Below are 21,530 nucleotides of genomic sequence, written 5' to 3' on the forward strand. Positions count from 1 at the left end.
AAGGAAATAACCTAACAATAGATAAAACATTGTCCAAGGTAATACAATAATAGCTGGCCAGCTGAACATTTGTGGCTTTCGAACCGAGACCTTGTAGACTAAATGAACATTTACGTTGGTGGCGCTATATGTATTTATTCAGTTATTATATATATGAATGGCAGTAACATGTATCTACTACGTAGGTGAATTTAAATGAAATAAAATATTTATTTATTCAGTTATTATATTTTTTGTACAAGCTGGCCGAAACGTCCGCCCCGACAAATATACCTGGCCAAAACGTCCGTTGGCCGAAACATCCGTGCACCAATGACCAGGCATAATATGTGAAATGTTGATCTGAATCTGTATCTGTATCGACTACAGATGCGACGCTATTCCTTCTCTTTGCAGCAGGTTCCTAAAAAGCAAGAACGCACATTAGGGAATACATGGTATATTAGAAAATAAAATCCTTAATTGTTCCTAATTGATGAGTAGTGATAATGATAACTAACTTTGTGAGAATGCAAAGATTTAAGTACTGATGACACATACTATATGTCAAAGTGGTAAATTTATGTGATATGTAAATGCTTTATTGACAGACATTTGGAGAGATGGACCAAATATTTAAGTAAGTCCATAGAATCCACTATCACCTTGTATTTTGGCCCTCCTTTTTTCTTCGGTGCATATTTGAGATTTTCGGACAGTTGCTCCTCCACCTCGGAAGCCTTGGCTTTAGGATGGTTTTTCAAGCATGCTCCTGTAGGAAAAGTAGCACCAAACTGCTAACCCCAAGCAATGCACGGAAGAAAGGAAGAGTAACAAGTATATGTACTGGTGAAAGAATTAACACTAAAACAACTATTCCTCACAAATCTAAACTAAATAATCCTAAGGCAGTTTTATATTTTAATATTTGTAATTAGAATGGTATTCACAGACGAACACAGGATACATCCCCCAAATCTTTACTGGCACCAAATATTCAAGATGGCCAGACAAATGGGTTTCTTGCTGAACCATTTCCCTCATTAATAATAATAATAATAATAATAACTTTTATTTATATAGCGCTTTTCAATAACCCAAAGTCGCTTACAAAAAAAAATTAAAAGTACAAAAAGGGGGTGAACAGGCAGAAGACAACATATTGGACAAGAAAATTGAACATGAACATTACATGAACAGGCAAAGGACAACACAGGGGGGGAGCAAGCATAGGACAACGAGCAAAAGACAACATAATGGAAAAGAGGAAAGAAAAAGTTGATGAATGTATGAATAAGAGATGCAGCGTGGGGTGAATAAGAGATACAGTGTGGGATGTGAGTGAAGTCAGTGGGTTGGGGGGTAGGGTAAGTTGAAGGCTTGGGAGAAGAGGTATGTTTTCAGCTGGGTTTTGAAGGTAGACAGTGTGGGAGAGTGGCGGACAGATTGGGGGAGGGAGTTCCAGAGGCGGGGTGCTGATCTGGAGAATGCTCTGTTGCCAAATGTTTTGAGTCTTGATGGTGGTACTGTGAGGGAGAGAGTGGAGGAGGATCGGAGGGCTCGGGGGGGGTTGTAGGGGATGAGGAGGTCAGAGAGGTAGGGGGGGCTAGGTGGTGAAGGGCTTTATAGGTGAGGAGGAGTGTTTTGAAGATGATGCGTTGTTTGATGGGGCGCCAGTGAAGAGAGCGGAGAACGGGAGTGATGTGTTCACGGGTCCGGGTGTGGGTGAGGAGGCGGGCAGCAGAGTTTTGTACCATTTGGAGTCTATGGAGGGAATGGGAGGAGATGCCAGTGAGGAGGGCGTTGCAATAGTCGAGGCGGGAGGTGATGAAGGCATGGATGAGGGATTCAGCAGCACGGGGGGGGGAGGTAGTGTTTGATTTTGGCAATGCGGCGGAGGTGGAAGTAGGAGATCTTGATGATGGAGCTGACATGGGGGTCAAAGGAGAGGGTGGGGTCCAGGATAACGCCAAGATTGCGTGCCAGGGGGGAGGGGGTGATGGTCGAATTCTCAATGGTGAGTGAAATGGGTCCTGTTTTATTGAGGGTTGATCTGGTGCCTATGATGAGTAGCTCTGTTTTATCACTGTTGAGTTTAAGGAAATTGTGAGTCAGCCATGTTTTTATTGAAGAGATGCAGGTTTCGATATGGGTGAGGGGAGGGTTGTGAGGGGATTTGGTGGTGATGTGGATCTGGGTGTCATCGGCGTAACAGTGGAAATCAAGGTTGAGGTTGCGAATAATGTGACCAAGGGGGAAAAGATAGCAGATGAAGAGGAGGGGGCCGAGGACTGAGCCCTGGGGGACCCCCTGTGTGACTGGGGAGAGGGCGGATGTGTGGCCAGAGAGGGAGATGAATTGTTGCCTGTCGGTGAGGTAGGAGGTGAGCCAGTCGAGAGCGGAGCCCTCAACACCCTGTTGGCGCAGCCTTTGTAGGAGGATTGAGTGATTCACAGTGTCAAAGGCTGCGCTGAGGTCTAGTAGTAGCAGGATGTTGAGGGCACCGGAGTCTGCAGAGGAGAGGAGATCGTTGATTACTTTGACCAGGGCTGTTTCAGTGCTGTGGAGTGGGCGAAAACCAGACTGGAGGGGTTCATAGAGGTTGTTGGACTGGAGGTGGGTGTGGAGCTGGGTGGCGACAATACGCTCCAGTGTTTTGGAGAGGAATGGCAGGTTGGAGATGGGGCGGTAGTTGGAGAGGTTGGCTGGGTCAAGGGTGGGCTTTTTGAGGATGGGGGTGATGGAGGCAAGTTTGTAGATGGAGGGAACAAGACCAAGGGATAGAGATTGGTTGAAGAGGGTGGTGAGGTGGGGGATGAGGACAGGGAGGCAGGCCTTAGTTAGGGTCGTAGGGAGGGGGTCAAGAAAGCAGGTGGTTGTTTTGGATGAGGTGATGATGGCTAGGATGTGGGAGGAGTCAACAGGAGAGAAGGCAGTGAGGGGAGGGAAGGGCGGGTGGACTGGGAGAGGAGGGGGGGCGTGGGGGTTGGAGGAGATAGTGGTCATGGCAGTTAGGGAGCTGTTGATTTGTGAAACTTTGTTGTTGAAGGCGAGGAGGAAGGAGTTGCATAGGTCAGGGGAGGAGGGTGGATTGATGTCAGGTGGCTGGAGCAATTTATTGATGGTGGAAAACAGGATGCGGGGGTTCCGGTTGGTGTTGTCGATGAGGGTGGAGAAGTGGGCAGATTTGGCGGCTTGGAGAGCATCACGGTAGGAGGAGATGTGAACTTTATAGGCTTCGGCGTGGACGGTGAGGTGGGTTCGTTTGAACAATCTTTCAAGTTGACGGCCGGTCTGTTTCATGGTACGGAGTTCCGGGGTGTACCAGGGGGCGGGGTTGGTGAATGAAACAGAGGAGGTTTTCCAGGGGGCCAGAGAGTCGAGGGAGTCAGAGAGAATTGAGTTGAGTGTGGTGGCATAGTCGTCAGGGGAAGAGGGGGCAGAGTCGGGCGGGAAGGCAGAGGATATGAGCTGGGAGAGCGTGAGGGGGTTGACTGCCTTGATGTTGCGGTAGGAGATGGTGCGTTTTTTGGGGTTGTGGGGGGAGGGTAGAGGGGCGGAGAAGAGGATGCAGAGATGATCAGAGAGTGGGAAGGGGAGGGGCTGGGGGTTAGATAATGGTAGAAAGGAGGAGCAGACTAAGTCCAGAATGTGGCCTTTGGTATGGGTGGGGAAGTCAATGTGTTGGGTGAGGTGGAAGCAGTCAAGGAGGGAGAGGAAGTCAGATGTCAGGGGGGCATTGGGCTGATCCATGTGGATGTTGAAGTCGCCGGTAAGTAGGAGGTGGGAAGATAGAGAGGATGCAATGGTGAGTAGTTCAGACAGTTCAGAGAGGAAAGAGGGGTGTGGCTTCGGGGGACGGTAGATTAGAACAGTAGTGATAGAGTTGGGGAGGGAGAAAGCAAGGTGTTCAAAGGATGAGATAGGTGGGAGGTTGAGGTTCAGTTCAGTGATGTGTAGGGATTGTTTGTGGAGAACAGCGAGACCACCCCCGCGCCCGGAGAGGCGGGGTCTGGCAGTGAAACTGTAGTTGGAGGGAGTGGCTTGGTTGAGAGCGTAGAAGTCCAGGGGCTGTTGCCATGTTTCACAGAGGAGAAGCAGATCAATGTTATTGTCCAGTAGCAGTTCGTGTATGACAGGTGATTTGTTGGAGAGGGAGCGGCAGTTCAGGAGTGCGAGGGAGATGGATGGTGGAGCAGGGGAGGGGGTACAAAGGTTGTTGAGGTTGGCAGTGCGGTGGATGGGGATGGCGGGGGGGTGGGGGATAGTCCAGAGTGAGGGGATGGGTGAACCGTCAGGGAGGTGTCGGTTGCGGGGGAGGCCAGCGCCCCGGTGGATGTAGCGGCGTCGGCGGAGGATCCCAGCGGCGCTAGCTGCGGTGGCAGTAGCAGCAGGGAGACGATGGTTGTTGTTGAGGCTGTGGAGGTCAGCAGCAGTGTAGATGAGAGGGCGAGAGGTTGGTGGTGTAGTAGGCTGAAGCAGTGGGAGAGATAGTCCAAGCAGCAGATGAAAGGTAGCAGCAGATGAGAGTAGCCAAGGTAGTGTATTTGCAGTGGTTATTAACTGATTGGCTAGGAGTTGGTAGGCAGTGAGATATGTGAAAGCAGCAGTGGACCAGGTGTTGGAGTGAGTGATGTGTGTGGTGTTGGTTACCCCAGACCGTCCCTGCGGCACCATGTCTGGACCTAGCTACCCAACAGTACACGAGCTGGTGGGGAGTGGAGGCTCCCCGCAAGAACGCCGGCTGGGCAGCCAGACAGAGTGAGTGTTGTTGTTGTTGATGTACGGCGCACAACAGGTCGGTCCAGGTTGGCACAATCACCATCACAAAACACACAGCGTACTCACCCGAGTCCAGAGCAGCGATCAACACACCCAGAGCCAGGAAAAACAATCCAGTGGTGTAATCAGGTAGTCCAATTGTGACGGGAGCCAGCTGTTAGCTTCGGTGGCTAACGTAGCATACAGACCGGGTAGTCAAGGTGACGGAGTGGAGCCAGCTGTTAGCTTTGATGGCTAACGTAGCATACAGTCCAGTAGTGAGGGAGCATATGAATGGAAACGGAGCTGGAGAGATGCACAACGGAGTGAAGAGCAGCCTTGGATCGGCGAAAACCAGCATAGAGACCCGTAGACAAAACAAACAAACATCCAGAAACAGTCCGGGGGTAGAAGCGGCAGTCAACAGACAAGACGCCAGCGTTGCTCTAGCACCGGAGGGAGATGACGAACTGGAGATGGAGCCAAACCCAGACTTGGCTTGGCCAGCGACGCACACATGACACATGATCACCCACTGGGGACCAGTATCTCGCACTTGGGACCAATATCCCCATTAGCGCCGATGTAGGATCAATATCCCCCATTATCACCCACCTGGGACCATTATCGCTAACCGAGATGATTACCCGCCATGAACAGCTGAAAAATTTACGCGGTAGTATGGCCAAACCCCGGAGAAAATTAAGAAAATCCAAGATGGCCACAACAATAAAGATATAAAAATAGAATCAGCACCAAAATCATGAGGGTTCTTGGCCCATGGATGACCAATACTCATACAAATAAGTAAATTAGAATGTCACATAGTTTTTGAAAGATCCACTAACGAAGATGCAGACCCAGACACGTACCCACTCATGCACATGAAACATAACATCCCCAAAATGGTCGTTTCGGTTATAATAAATGATAATCAACATGTTATATTGAGTATCTCTGGAGTGCATCAGGCGAGCTTCATAAAATACTGAAGAAGCAATTGCATGCCATTTATGACTTAAACACTTACTGATGAGGACCTTGGTGACCGACAGGTCAATCAACGCGTTCTTGCCCTTCTTTCCCTTGAGGCTATACGTTGACCATAAGGCATTGGTTCCCAACTTGGAGAGCATCCTCCGGATGGTGTCTCCGATATTGTGGCCACCCAAGGAAGTCATATAGCATGTCTGCAATGTAGATAATTAGTTTTCTTAGTAAAAAACCCTTGAGTACATCCAAGTGAAAATGCTAAATTGTCAGATATATATAACAAAGGCAGCATTGAATATAACTACTACAGTTTTGAAATAATTCAGTGGTCCCAATTATGTCTATCTATCTATCTATCTATGCCTGCCTGCCTGCCTGCCTGCCTGCCTGCCTGCCTGCTTAGGTGCCTGTCTGCCTGACTGTCCATCTGCCTGCCTGTTTAGCTGTCTGTGTGCCTGCCTGTCTGTCTGCCTACTTGTCTGTATACCTGTCTGTATGTGTGCCTGCCTGCCTGCCTGCCTGTCTGTCTTGGTGTCTGCCTATCTGTCTCTTTGGAAGATGGAGTTACTTCTTCATAAAATGTAAGCGATTCTTAACAAAATAAGTTTTTCTTTCACAATGGAACATACCAATTGTCTCTTGAAGGCCTTATCTGTAAGCCTCTCACAAAGCCTATCCAGCTCCTCAGTACTGCTGACAGGGTCTGGTAGTACATCGTCCAACTCCTCTCCTGCTGCTCTGCTGGCACTTGTCAAGAAGCGCAGCATTCTAAGGATTTCCCCCTGTGACTCTTCAAGGTTTTGCATACGCATCAGCATCCTGCTCTGGAATCCTGTAGCAAGATAACACAATTCCACATTTTTAAATACTATGCTTAGAATTTGCATCTATTCACCCACATACATGTATAATGCATTAAGGCAATTGCGACAAATGATTCATTACATTTCATGTTGCGTTGAAGTTAAACACATATTTCAAGCAACGGCAAGTGCTAGATCCCAAGCTAAACGTAAATGGAATGAGAAAAAAATGCGAAAAGGATGCCATAATCATCAATCAATTTGTCTCAAAAGAACACAATGTTTAGAATGAAGAAATCAAAATTGAATATTTTCTGGATCACAATTTTGAAAAATATTCTTGAAGTAAAACTGTTACATTAGGCTTTGTTACCTGTTGGCTCACTTTCAGGATTTATTGCAGCAGATGTAGAAGCTCTGGGTGTTGTGGGGGTGCTGAAAACATAACATGAAATTATTACTTCACTGCAGTACATGCCAACAGTAAGCCATAGTTACATGGCATGAGTAGTAACAGAGATTCGCTACAGCTTAATATCAGATTGGTCTAATGTACTACATGTACTAGTCTAAATGCTTTAGCACAGGGTGACTGTACCAATGAATGGCCTAGACCAATCATGGTGAGCAATGAGATATACATGTACGTACTACTCTCAGTAAATACTTGGGTAAAACTACAAAGCCTCAGATTCCTTACCTGGTATGGAAGGGTTGCTTTCCTCCACGATGATCCTCAGACAGTCGTGCACTTGAAGTCATCACTGTATACAGAGATAGTAATGTAATTAATTTATAAATGTCTGTATCAGAATATTTAAATTAATATAAAGTGAAAGGCTAAATGGAGCAAAGTGAAAACAGTGGTGCCCCTTTTGAGTGACCTCATTTTAAGACCACCTCTCTTGGGAGACCACTACAGCATGCACCAATGGCTACACATCCCATGCTATTGAACCTCTTATGAGAGACCACCCTTTATGACAGATCGGTTTGGCTTGGCAGATGGGGTGGTCTCTCAAGAGGACCAATGTATATCATTACTCGAAACAGGTTTTTTTTTTTAAATATGAAGACAAATGCACAATGTCAATAGTCCTAAATACCTGATCTTGTGTCACTGTTAGGACACATAGGAGACTGGATTCTATGCCCAGAAATAGACCTGGAAGGGGTACTGGTACTTGGTGATATCGCTCTCGGTGCAGAACAGCCTTAAACAGAATTTAATGAGTGCGGTTATCGATAAAACATTATTAATGCATTTTTCATTAGGACATGAAAGCAATACTTTATTTTCACTGCAAGAAGATACTCCCAAAATATCAATTTACCGGTACTGATCTACCTGGTACTGCATAAATGTCTGTACCAAAAAGTAATCATTGTTCTATATGTCAAAATAGCCCATAGTTTGCCAGTTAGATACTGTGTTTAAGAAAAGGTTGGACCTCCTGGGAATAAAATTAGCATACAAGCAAATGGTGTTTTTTTCCTTTTGTGACTCAAGCTTCATGTTGAAACTAAAATAATTGAAATTAACAGTTGAGGATATAGCTCTACTTGATCCTTGTGCCAACCTCATTTACCATTTGTCCGTTGAGGAGGTGTTGGTAGCTCGGCCAGAACTAGAGCAGGGACACTGTCACTTGCCTCCAGTATCTCCCCTTCTTCGTCTGTATTAACATTATTTACTAAAGATTAACAGGTGAAGTGAAGCACCACATTAAATGACATTTAATAAAGAAAACTGAAAGGGTTAATATTTCTTATTCCGTTGAACTGTTTTTCTATTAATTTGTGGCAATTATGAAGCCATCTATGTCGTCACATATTTAAATATACTCTTATGCCCAATTCTCTGTATTTACCATCAGCATCTTCAGTTTCTGAAACCTGAAACTTTGCAGGCTTCTTAGTTTTCCGTCGACATTCTTCTGTGTCAGTCTCTACATTGGAGGTATCCTCAGCCTTTCTCGCCCTTTCTTGAGCCTTCTCATAGGTGTCTGAAGTTGGAAACAATATGTTATATTAAGAGACCTGATATACTGACAAGGTAATAAAATTAACGTCATTCTGTTTCCTTTTTTCACTTCAATTTATTACAGTTCCCGCTTAGTACACAAAACTAGCATGAATTATGTACTTAATCTAACGTTTCAAACTGTAAATATTAAATGCTTCCTACCTCCAAATGAAAATATCCTAGCTTCATAAAGCTTCCATTTCTCTTTGTCAGGCAGCTCCCCTCTCCTGGCTTTTGAAGAGGCTCCACCCCTTGCTGGCCAATAGCAACACAGACGCTGAAATATAACAGCAGCGACTGAATGTAGTTAAAATGTTTTAATGAATTGCGTAGTGATATACAGTGGTCCTGTATTGAGATCAAGGGCTATACATCCCATGTTATTGAAACTCTTATGAGAAGTGACCTCTCTTAAGAGACCACTTTTTTGGCCCAAGGGGTGGTCTCACGAGGCCTGTAGATAGTAAAGATGATAAAAGCTTAAGGCGCAGTCACCGAAATGTCACTAACACCCCCCCATCTTTTACCTGAAGACCAAGACACAAAAGCTGTTTATCACTAAGCTTACTATCATATATTTAATTGCTAAATCATCTGTGGTATACTTTGGATAAACTATAACCCATGCAGAACAACTAAATACTACTAGACTACTATAATCTGATAATGGCGGTTACGAGGGCTGGGCGCAGCGTGGGCGCGCGTGGCTAGCTCTATTAGGCTTGCACCTGGTCAGCCTGTCGTAAATTCCTTTACATTCCCATAGAGTACGTTCGTCTATTAACTGGGTAGTCGCTATCTATTGAAAAGTCAGGACATATCTCAACCAGATATAGATCTCCCACGGATTTAATGTAAGCTTTGTTCACACAGCCCAGCGGCCCTGCTGAAAAAAACAACATGGAGGCCGAGTCCGAGATTAGGCCACACATGAGGCCACAAGGCACCTGCTTAATTTCGGCAGAAAAAGTGTAAAATATGCTGAGAGCTGTGCATAGAACACTCCCCCATATGTTCATGACCCGAATTACAAAACTTTAAAAAAGGATGGCTTCCTTACCTGCAAGTATATATTGAAAGTTCTTGACTTGAATAAAAAAAACGCGGTTTAGGCCTAACGTTCCAGAGATTGACAGCGTGTCCTCGTTTTCGCAGATCCGTTTAACCGTTTGTAGGTCGCTGAACGGCATTCATTTTAACCAGCGCTAGTGGGGGCATCGAGGGACAGGAAAGGGTGTCGAACTGGGAAAAACGATCGAATAACTGTCTGTTTTGCAAAATACATCCCATCTTCTGGGAGAATAGATGGATATTTGAGGGACTATATAATTTGTATGCGTATGGATCGACCAGGATGTGAAGTGGTAAATCCAGAACACTGAGAAAAGGCGCGAACGAAATTTGCCGTGATTGGTTGAATTCTTAGGCTGGTGAGAGCATATACAGTTATAAACATCAACAGCAACAAATGGACGAACAATATTCAACTACATAATAGAGTAGACTCCATCTATTTGCATACAAATCATATGTATGTGCACCCACTTGCATGGAAAGGAAAACGTTATATTTCAACGTGGCCACAACGTGGTATTTATACGTTATATTTCAACGTGGCCACAACGTGGTATTTTCTTTGTAAAACCACCCAAGTAATATTTTTTGCACAAATTACTATCCTTCAAACTCATATTCTGACAAAAAGGAAATAAATAAATAAATCTATAACATTAAACAAATCAGTATTTTTAGACGGGTGCTTGTGGTGAACCACAACGTTGGGGCCACGTGGCTACCACGTTGTGCACACTTAGACGGGTGCTTGTGGTGAACCACAACGTTGGGGCCACGTGGCTACCACGTTGTGCACACTTAGACGGGTGCTTGTGGTGAACCACAACGTTGGGGCCACGTGGCTACCACGTTGTGCACAGTGCCACCAAACTACCACTTTTAGGCCATGTGGTGGCAACGTGGCGTGTTAGCTGGGATCCAATGCCCCGGGTCGACGAACTCCTGGATCGGCTAGGCACTGCTCGCTTTTACACGACGCTGGATTTAACCAAAGGCTATTGGCAGATTCCCCTTTCTCCAGAGTCTAAGGAAAAAACGGCCTTCTCCACTCCGTATGGTTTATACTAATTCATCACACTTCCTTTCGGGTTGTTCGGAGCTCCAGCCACCTTCCAGCGGCTCATGGACCGGGTGCTGCGTCCCCACTCTGCATATGCTGCTGCTTACTTGGATGATGTCATCATTCACAGTGAGACATGGGAGCAGCATATGCAGCAGGTGGGGGCGGTGCTCGAGTCCCTGAGGCAGGCGGGGCTCACGGCCAACCCGAAGAAGTGTGCGGTTGGACGAAGGGAGGTACGGTATCTGGGGTACCACTTGGGCGGCGGGCAGGTGTGGCCACAGATAGAGAAAACAACCGCCATTTCAGCCTGTCTGGCGCCCAAGACGAAAAAAGAGGTCACGAGGTTCATGGGGCTGGCCGGCTACTACAGGCGGTTCATCCCGTCCTTTTCGGAGCTGACCAGTCCCCTGGCCGACCTGACCCGAAAGGGTGCTTCAGATCCGGTCCAGTGGACGGAGCGGTGTCAGCTGGCGTTTGAGAGGGTTAAAAAAGCCCTCTGTGGTAAGCCGCTTCTGTATTCTCCTGACTTCTCTCTCCCATTTGTGTTGCAGACCGACGCCTCGAACAGTGGGGTGGGGGCCGTTTTGTCCCAGCACGTAGAGGGGGTCGACCGCCCCGTACTCTACATTAGCCGTAAGCTCGCCCAGAGGGAGGTGAACTACAGTACGGTGGAAAAGGAGTGCCTCGCCATACGGTGGGCGGTCGGCGCCCTGCGGTACTACCTCCTGGGGCGCCCTTTCACCCTCTGGTCGGACCATGCCCCGCTCCAGTGGCTCCACCGCATGAAGAATGCCAACGCTCGGATCACTCGGTGGTATCTGGCGTTACAGCCTTTCAACTTCAAGGTGATCCACAGGCCGGGTAACCGGATGGTCGTGGCTGATTTCCTCTCTCGCTCGGCGGAGGGGGGGGGGAGAGAGTCAGCTTGCGGGCCGGCGGGATCCCGGCCTGAGTCGGGCGGTGGGGGTATGTGGCAGCGGGGTGTGGTTTGGGCGCGGGCTGCTGGAGTGAAGGGAGTGGCTCGGCCGGAGGCCAGACAGCTGATCGGAATCAGGTAATCAGTGCCGGAATAAAAGCATGTCGTAACCTGGTTCTGGTCTGTTTCGCAGTAGGCGGGATCCTGGAAGGTCGCCAAAGGACCTGTGAAGGTTCCCACCCGGGCAACGTTTGAGACCCGCGTATATTTTTGTTTGGAGTTAATAAACGCCTGTGTTCAACCAACCTGCTCTTTCCGTCCCTATTTGAACCCTGTGTGAGCGGAGAGGCTCACAACTAGTTATTCTGTTTCTCTTTAATCTTCTTCTTATTTCAACCAATATTTTGCCGTCGAATAACTTCAGCCTACTTTCAGCTACAGAAACCATTCAAATATCAAAAATATTCAGCCTTTTCAGCACATGATGGGAAACTGGGCATATAACATACTTAAAAAAAATATGTTATACTTTTTGAAATATTCAGCTTTTTAAACTCTTTTTTTAACATGTAACTCAATGTAACTTCAAATCCTCTTTTACCTACACCTTGCGCCAAATGCTACTCCTTCCACATACTTTCAGCTAGAGACTTAATTCCAACTTTAAAATGATCACAAGACATTCAGCTATTCAAATCTCCGATTCCGATTTGTGATATATTTTACACTTTCTGAGATATTTAACTTAGTTTGGAGCTTGGTAAAGAGGCTTTCTTCAGATTTTAACATTAGTGTGTATTGAGCAGCTTGTTAAGTCTAGAGTGCTTTGATCTCAAAACAGAGTGGAGGATAACTTGAAATTTGCCCAAATAAATGTTTTAAACCTGCCATAATTCCCAAACCCTACACTCCTTGGACATCATTTTTCATGAAAAACGTAGGAAAACCTCTCCTATGTTGAAAAAAAAAGAAGATTTTAGCAATCAAATTTAACAAAATGGCTCTTGAGAGCATGCAGTGACAAAAACGTTCAACATGTCTCCATTAAGGCCCATTGTAAATTCAGCCTGATCTTTCCTCACAGCAGCAGCTGCACACTTTTAGTAAATCTGCCAAAAAGGCCACATTATTGACCCGAAAGTGCACAAAAAGCAGACTCCGAAGATCCTCACGGTCCTGACATGCTTCACGCGTTGACATTTTACCGAAAGCTGCTACGGTTCTTCAACAAAACGTTCAAATGTAAGAGGTTTATCTCTCATTCAGATCAATGGAAAGGCTCTCCTCTCACAGATCACTGCACATCACCATGGAAACCTTTGATCTCTGCACACAGGTGTTTGATAACGTCATCACCATGGACACCTTTGATCTCTGGGCTCACACACAGGTTTTATGATTAGGTGTGTTATGACTAGGTGCTCAGCACAGAAACAAACAATGACAAACAGACTGCCTCAGACTAATCTGTTCTGTCTGATGGAGACTTCATACTGACTTTAACATGTTCCACATATTTTATACATTATTGGTGACGCTTGGTTTTAGTTCAAACTGTCACAGTCCAAACTGTGTCCCTGTTTGTTCCCCTGTGTGTGTGTGTGTGTGTGTGTGGAGAGGGTGTGGTGTCCCTTGCAGGCAGCAGCCTGATTGCTCTCACCTGGCCGTCTGACTCAGCTGTCCCTCATCATCTAATCAGGACACAGCTTATCTACTCCAGTCTCCCAGCAACTCACCGCCAGATTGTTTTCTACACCAGTGGTATTACATCCTCCTGGCTGCCCATTCAGTTATCCTGTCTGCGTGTAAATCCGTACTCTTTGTAACTAGTTTCTCTTGTGTTTCCAGTGCAATCCCTTGGCCATCATCCACCAGAGCTTCCAGCCAACCTGCCTGCTTCTTCCTGCATCCTACCTGCCTGCCTGGTAATCAGTCCAGCCTCTCACTGCCTACCTCCACTCCGGACCTCCATAATCACCAAACCTGCCTGAGTCTCCGAAACAATAAACCATTTAAACATCTTCAGTCATTGCCTGCGCCTAGGTCCTGTTTAAAACATAATCCTAACACAAACATTTGCAGTTAAAATATTCTGCTGCTTTACAAAGCGTTTTTACTTTCTTTTTTTTCTCTTCTTAATACACATTCATTCACTACTACTTACATTTAATATCTAACTCCTTCAGCCTACTTTCAGCTACAGAAACCATTCAACTATTAAATTATTCAGGTACTTCACATTGAGGCTATACATTTTGTTGTTTATACCTTTTATAAACCTTTTCTTTTAAATATTAAGCCTCTTGGCTATTTTTCCTACTCTTCCAGTTTAACATTTCACTTTCAAGTTTTCAACAAAGTCATTGCAATGCATTTGAGCTGTAACAATTTTGATTCAAATAATTTAACTTATCTTAATTTCTCCACTAAGTTCAGCAACACACTTACTTGGTTTTTGTAGCTAAAAGCAGCTACAGATACCATTCAACTAATAAAATATTCAGCTTTTTCTGCATTTTCAGCTAAATTCAGCAACAAATGTACAGTTTACAGCATTCACACGCATTTTCAGCAGGAAATGCATTTTCTAGTTTGATCAGTGATCCTTTGCCGCATCTATAATCAATTCCAATATATTAAAGGGTTTAGTGCAGCCAAACGGTCAACAGAGTTTACGTTTTGGTCAAATATTTTAAAATCCTCAATCAGGAAACTACTGTAGCGAGCTTTGGATTTGATTATGGATTACTTTACTCAGGCATATTCAAGTCTTTATAAATCCATTTGACAATGCACTGAAATACATGAAGTCCAGCAGATACCTGAACAACTGTAAACCAGTGAGATACTTTGTACAAAATGGTACTATTGTGAAATGTTTTACAAAACGAAGATAAGAAGTACAAGGGCTACAAAATGTACTGATGCTGAAGAATGTAATCTAAAGTAAAAGTCTCCAGAGTAGATTCATTGAAATCAGATTACATTTATTTGCCATCTTCCTTTACCTCCCTCCCTCCCTCCAACCTTTTTCTTTGCGGCCGTGGTGTGGTTGCTCACTGTTTTGCCACCGATGCTGTGTATCTCCTGACACCACTACACCTCAGCAGAGGGAGGTTAATTTATCTCCCATTACCAGGTCCGGCACATGCTCACCCCCCTTCTCCCCTGCTTTGTGTGCTGTGTCAGCTTGGCCTCTATCTCTGTCTGCAGTGGTCTCTCTGTGAGAGTATTTAGTGCCACTAAAGCTGAGAGAGCAGTGTGTGTGTGCCTGTGTGTAAAATGTGTGTGTCGCCCCCCCTATTTTTTTAATTCAACAAGTGATGTGTATTATAATTGTACTGACCTTTATCTTTGGCACAGTTTGGCAGTGGCAAGTTGCCACACATATGCTTATTGAAAGATATATTTGGCAGAGCCATAATTCAGTCAGGTGCTTTGTTCCTAAAGTCTTGTAATAAGCCTTTCTCATGGAGCGTATCTTATCTCCGGTGTGACTAAAATCATTAAAAAAAAGGTGCGATCCATTTTCACAGACATGGTGTCAAACACAGGTGTAAATATTGAAATGAATGATGGCTGAATTATATTTCATTTTTTTTGAATTTTTGAGGTTGTTGTGCATGCTGGCTCCCATTTCTGCTCCACCTGACACACCTAACTAACGCCTGTGCTTTGGTGAAAAAGGCCTTTTGTGCATGCTGAACATAAAACTGGGTCACTTTAAATATCCTTAGATACCCCTGTGCTCAGACAGAATACATGCACTTTGTGTTTTGGTGTTTAGTGTGCAGCAATTTAATAACGTTTACTTTCCTTCTAGCAGCTACTTCGGTCATCTCCAAATATTCTGTTATTAGAGACGTGGGGGAAGTTATCTATAACCCCACTGCACAGTGGTGCTTTTGGTGTCTCTGTTTCCGTTTCAATTGTGACTGTTGTCTTTCCCTTTCAAAGCTGATATATGTTTGTTATACATTTTGTTTTGGGATTTTAGGTCCATCTGTACATATGTCACATTCTCCAGAATGCACATTTGAGGCTCAAGGGAATTTTATCAAATTTGGCACAAACATCCCCTTGGATGTTACGAGGTCAGAGTCTTATGATTTTCCTTAACTGATTTCAGGAACGCTGCTATTTTCTTCACATCGGACACAAATGTCCTGTTGGATACAAACAGAAATTGACTAGATTGGAGATCACTATGATTCCCCTTGTGTCCTTGTTCTTGTGTAGAATGAATATCACAGGAACTCAATAATGAATATGCTAATTATTAGATTACACACAAATGTTTAATAGGTAAATGATAAGGTGAGGACATTATGCATGTACATGTTTGTAAACTAGAATGTGACTGGTTGGCTTGGGCCTACAGTACAATCGCTTGGCGGCTATTGTAGTGTTGATAGAGTCTTTTAGAATATTTGATTGGTACTAAAATCTGGTTTACAGGTAGATTGACTAATACATTATGTACTATCAAGTTAATAGAAAAATAACATACTGAGCTGTAAAGGGTGACACTCATTCAAGACACTTCATCAGATTAAACTTCATCCGCAGCAGTAATGAGGCATTGGATGAGTGGTGAAGTGTCCTCAACTCAACAGCTACTACCCAGTGCCTCAAATCTAATAATATATCACATATAGACATGTGGTCTTGGCAGAAAAGCAGGGACTTTGAGTCTTTATGGTTAGAGTTAGTTAGTTAGTTAGTTAGTAAGTTAGTTTGTAAGTTAGTTAGTTAGTTAGTTAGTTAGTTAGTTAGTTAGTTAGCTGAATGTGTAATGTGCATCTATTCACACTACTCTCAATCACAAAGGCCTAGATGTTTGTATTCTACGTATTAATCTAGCCAGCTAGGTAAGTTAAGCATAAAGACCAGATTCCTGAGGAAAAACCTTCCCGGCTATATATAACATGTTCATTAGTGAGGAGATTTTCACACCTTTGGATAGAGCCAGACTGTTATTGCTTCCAATTTGTTATTCTAAGGTAAGCCAACTGTCTGCAGGGCCAAGGTTTATATTTAGTATGCACACATGTGGCATGGAGCATCTTATCTAACCTTTGGCAGTAAAGCAAATAAGCGTAATTCCCAAAATGTCAAACCATTTTTAGAGAGTAAAATAGTGTCTCACCTGTCACAAACCCACACAACAGATATTGGCTTGTGTATCCAACAGCTAATGTTTTTCTAAATGAATTCGGAATAACATTTGAGAGTTAATGCATGCAAAGCAAACAAGAGTGACAGAAAAGCAAATAGCTTTGGCACCAGGGTCATACTCAAAACCTGCTGTATGATCACAAAATGGCTCAGAAAAAGAAAATGTTAACAGAAATGTCCTAAACACAGCTGCAGATAATATGATGAATAATGGGTCCATGTGATTCAGGTGTGCCTAAACACTGACAATAGTTGGTTATCAAACACATATCGGTAATTGGATCCCCTGAATCAAATATATCCCTCATTAATTATATTGCTTGCAGCTGCCTTTTATTTTAGTGCATGTGGCTTTTGGATTACATTGTTATATTTTGTTATCTAGCACACAGCCACTTACACAGAGAGAAGAATACAAACAGACTGGCAGATGGATAATACAGAGAGGACACTTCAGTGACCTCATTACCAACATTGATATGCAGGATTCGTTCATTATTTCCATTGACCTCTTTAACCATTTCACTTGCTTATATATCCACCAAACTGTCTTCCTCTTCACCTTCCCATGATAATTGCATAGTTCCGAATCAATAGCGTCACCTTCTGCCTAATTAGAAAGTCACCAGGAGTGGAATCACACCCAAGGGCATGGAAGAAAGAGTGCAAGCTTTGCTATCTGATAAGCCGTTGCCAAAGCCACACTCGAAGGCAAGGTGAACGTCCTGCAGCTACCGAGATATATTAAACGAGAGATAATCTTGAAGATGGGGACAGCAGCACACAGTTTCGGACGAACCTTCCTCAAAAAGTATCCATAGTGTTTGTCCCTTCCTGAAAAGACAACAAGTGTGTTTGGCTTCTTTCTCACCAATAACGTTACATTACCATTATAACATTATCCAGCAGGATCTACTGTCTTCATCATGAAGTATACCCAGCAAGCGATTCTAGATGTTTCCTGTCATTATCTTACATGATATTAAATACATGTCATCTATCATGTCCTCGATTGCCTTTATGACCCAAAATGTGAGAATAAATATGTGGCCCCGCATGACAACAAAGAGCAGAGTCTTTATTGAAGAGAAAACTGAAAGTGGCTAAAAATACTGCCTGCTATAAGCCAAGGGAGTATTTCTGGTCATATTAGCTGATGGGAGTGCAGTGGGGTCAAGTAAGTCTACAGAGGAGGGGAAGCTCAAACAGAAACTATATATCAGAGCATCTAAGATGTATCCTCTTAGTAAATATGGTTATTTCAGTTTCAAAACATACAAATATTTTATCCTTTTAGTATTATTATACATTTTAATAATACAAAAATAAATAAAGGTTGATTATTAATGATATTTAATCTGCATTCACAAAATAAAGAGCATTTTGTTCTTGTTCTATTTTTCCCTTCAAAATGAATGAGACAGCCTCCTTTACTTCAAAGTCAAAACACATTTTGACAAATCCTCACCGAGAGGTGCTGTGCAAGATTAGATAGTCTGTGCACAAGAGTTTTAAAATCAAATAGGAAAAAAAGGCATTTCAGTCTTACAAAGCCCTGAGCACAAGTCAAATAGATGAAAATGTCACTGACAGGGTAAAATCACAGAGCCACACCAAAAAAACAGATTTCCTCATGAAAGCACTAGAATGTAGTGCAGATAGATGGCTTGGTGATGATCCTAAACCAAATATCTATGCACATGTTTAACAGTTATTGCACCAGTGAGGTAACATTGAAACGCAGCAATGCTTTTTTGTTTTGTTTCAGTGTTGTTAAATATGTTTTGCCTTATTGTTCTATGACATGGATGTAAAAAGAAACAGTAGAGAAAGCAGAGCTGAGGGTTACAAGAGAGAACAAGTCACTGTCTTTGGATGCTGAGGAGATGAGGGAAATGTTGCTTTTCTGAACTCAATCTGTCTCTATTTTTGGCTTTGAAGCATTTTAAGGCCACTGTCCAATATGGGCACTCCTCAGAGCACTCAGTGGGGAGAAACTAAGTTCAGGAATTTGCTGAATCAGAAAAGATTGTTTTGAAAAAGAGTTGCTTGTGAAAAAAGAATTACTTAAAAAAGATTATTGTTGGTATACCTTGCAGTGTAAGGTATTATTTTAATCCACAAGGCAGCATTTCGACACAGCTTGCTCCTTCTGATACATCAATCAGCTTGTCTTGCTCTTCGATTCAGATGTTGATGATGTTTTCAATCCATTTTCCAATTCCCATCAAAACAGTCCTTCAGGATTTGATAGAATATTGGTTTTATGAAAGGAGTTTATGAAAAGTAAGCCTGTCAGTCCTGTCTCGTGTCTGCCACCTGTGATTGCTGTCAGTACAAGACATTCCATTTATTTTAAAGAAGTAAAATAGAGCTTTTTCTAACATCCACTTTCTTTGCTGTTATTTTGAGTTATTCTATTTATATTGCTTCCCATCTTACTTTCCCCCTTGGTCTTTTGACCCTCTTATATTTTCTCTCCTCCAATCCTTGCTTGCTCTCCCACCGTATTTCAATGATAAGAAGGGGAGAAGCAGCTGGTTCCTTATTCATCCGTGAGATTATCAAAAACGCTTCGTAAGCCAATTCCATTAGCCGTTTAGACAGGGAGGGTGACCGGAGGCATGTGGAATTAGGCTTTCACACTCAAACACGTAAACATAATAACACACACGTACACATATACCTCCAGTGGTCCAACACATGAAACAGGGTTAAGGCATTTTCATGTAGGGACAGGATGAAAATAGAAAGAGGGCCATGAGCTGGACAGACAGAGGCACAATGAGTCAGTGGGCTGATAACACGGACGGACTGAATCAGTTTGTGTGTGTGTGTGTGTGTGTGTGTACGTGTGTGCGTGCATGCGTGTGTGTGTTCTTTCAAGGAGGAAACAACAGAGATTAAGTCAGAGAGATGATGTTGTCAGGTTTTTAGGGGGTTAGCTGCAGGTGGTGTTCACCAGTCCTGCAGGTCCCAGTGGACGTCCACAAACTGTTCTTCATATACCCCAAACACAGGCTCAAAATAACTCATGCCCCTGTATCCCAATTAGATTTAACCTCTCAGTTTCTAAGCCGTCTTCTTTCACAGCATATGTTTTTGATCAGTGTTGCTTGAGTACTGGATTGTGCTAGAAAGCCTCAGGGAAAATGTTTGTTTGAAAAGGGGGTTTTCCTTTTCTTTGTTTATTATTTCAAGAAAATGTATAACAGTTTTACATTTACGTTTGCCTTTTGTTTCCATTTATAATGAAAATTATTCGAATGTCTGATCAAGTAAACAAAATAGGCATCTGAATCGTATCTAACATGGATTCAAATCAATGAGATGCTGCAATGGCCAACAGCCTTACACGAACTGTCACAGCCATACTTAAATCCATATGATTATACGTTTCTGGCTCGCAACATGAGGAGAGGAGTTGACAGAGGAAAAAGACTTCAGTCGTGTGATCTGTGAGACTTGGCAGCAATGGCTTTTCCACAAGGGAAACACTGTCCTCTTGTGGTAAATGTACTGAGATGCAAGATTATCAGGAATATGTACACAAATAGGTCCACTTGAGAGATAACAAATGAATACAGGGAAGGACTGCTAATGATCAGTTTTTGAATATGCTAATTCATCCTTACTGTAGTAATTGACAAATGAAGGGGCACGTACAAGAGCACACGCCACCACTATCAATTATATGCAGTTAAACAACAAGCGTCCAAAGGCAAGACAAGTTTAAACAGTTTTGTAATCCTGACTTTCATATTGCAACCAAATCTTGGTGAAACTAACCAACGCTTTCTTTCAAACACTCTCCATACCTCAGGCAGGGATCGAACCAATTTCAATTCAATTTAAATGTATTCAACAGCAGGTGTCCTTCTCGCACCAACCAGCAAAAATAACCAGAGAGAAAGAATACTTTTCTCCATCATCAACCTGCAGAGAAACAAAGTTTACATAAAACAAAAATATGTTAAAGGTCCCATGACATGCTTTTCCGGTTATTACCCGTCCCCTTGAGTGTTATGTAGCTTTGTATGCATGTAAACGGTCTGCAAAGACACAAACCCTCAAAGTACACCCTGTAGCGAGTAAGACTCTAAAGGCCCAGATACACCGGCCCGAAATCGGCAGTAAATGGGAGTCGGGCCGAACATGAGCGTGGGCACGCCCTATTCGGAGTGGTGTGCGCCGCACCGTCGGGTCTTTTCTGCCGACCTGACGCCTTCGGCGTCGGGAACACCACCGGAAGTCGGACAAAGGGATAACACTGATTGGCTGTTCAGCTAATGAATCAGTGCATGAGAAGCGTTAACGGAAGTGAGGGAGGTAAACAAATGATTTAAAATGGAAGATGGAACACACACGGATGGCTATTTCACCTCATCGGTTTATAGAGCTCCTGTTCGTTCATGTTTTCAATGGACGAGATTGAAAATGGAAAGAAAAACGCTATTTGTTGTTTGTTTATATCACGGAGTCTGTTCTTCTTCTCTGTCTTCCGGTTGTTCGGTTGTTGCCTCTTTTAAATGATGAATACACACTACCGCCACCTGCTGGTAAGGAGAGTTATTGCCACTCACGCATGCGCAGTTCATACGTGCTCGGCTCGGATTTGCGGTGTGTTCCAGTGCGCAAAGTCGGCAAATAAGCAGGAGAGTCCGGCGACGCAACAGTCGGTGTCGGCGACTTCTCAGGTGACTGGCCGGTGTATCTGGGCCTTAACACAGAAAATAC

At 43.7% G+C, this 21,530-nt stretch overlaps 2 protein-coding genes across 2 annotated transcripts; both read right to left on the reverse strand.

The window, feature by feature from the left end:
• Window positions 1-386: 386 nt before the first annotated feature.
• LOC307017918 (uncharacterized protein) lies at window positions 387-4,671 on the reverse strand. The gene is made up of 2 exons (XM_079647866.1): window positions 645-4,671; window positions 387-403 (listed from the first exon to the last, which is right to left on the reverse strand). The coding sequence occupies exon 1, from the start codon at window positions 4,654-4,656 to the stop codon at window positions 1,828-1,830; it is 2,829 nt and encodes a 942-aa protein (XP_079503992.1). The 5' UTR covers window positions 4,657-4,671; the 3' UTR covers window positions 387-403; window positions 645-1,827.
• An 18-nt stretch (window positions 4,672-4,689) lies between these two features.
• LOC307017919 (uncharacterized protein) lies at window positions 4,690-11,596 on the reverse strand. The gene is made up of 8 exons (XM_079647867.1): window positions 9,623-11,596; window positions 8,408-8,542; window positions 8,126-8,212; window positions 7,643-7,750; window positions 7,237-7,300; window positions 6,910-6,971; window positions 6,363-6,565; window positions 4,690-5,930 (listed from the first exon to the last, which is right to left on the reverse strand). Exons 1-8 carry the CDS (start codon window positions 9,750-9,752, stop codon window positions 5,553-5,555), a joined length of 1,167 nt encoding a protein of 388 aa, XP_079503993.1. The 5' UTR covers window positions 9,753-11,596; the 3' UTR covers window positions 4,690-5,552.
• Between the last annotated feature and the right edge of the window lie 9,934 nt (window positions 11,597-21,530).

The sequence above is a fragment of the Notothenia rossii genome (genome assembly GCF_949606895.1).
Source record: "Notothenia rossii genome assembly, chromosome: 9".
NCBI lineage: Eukaryota > Metazoa > Chordata > Actinopteri > Perciformes > Nototheniidae > Notothenia > Notothenia rossii.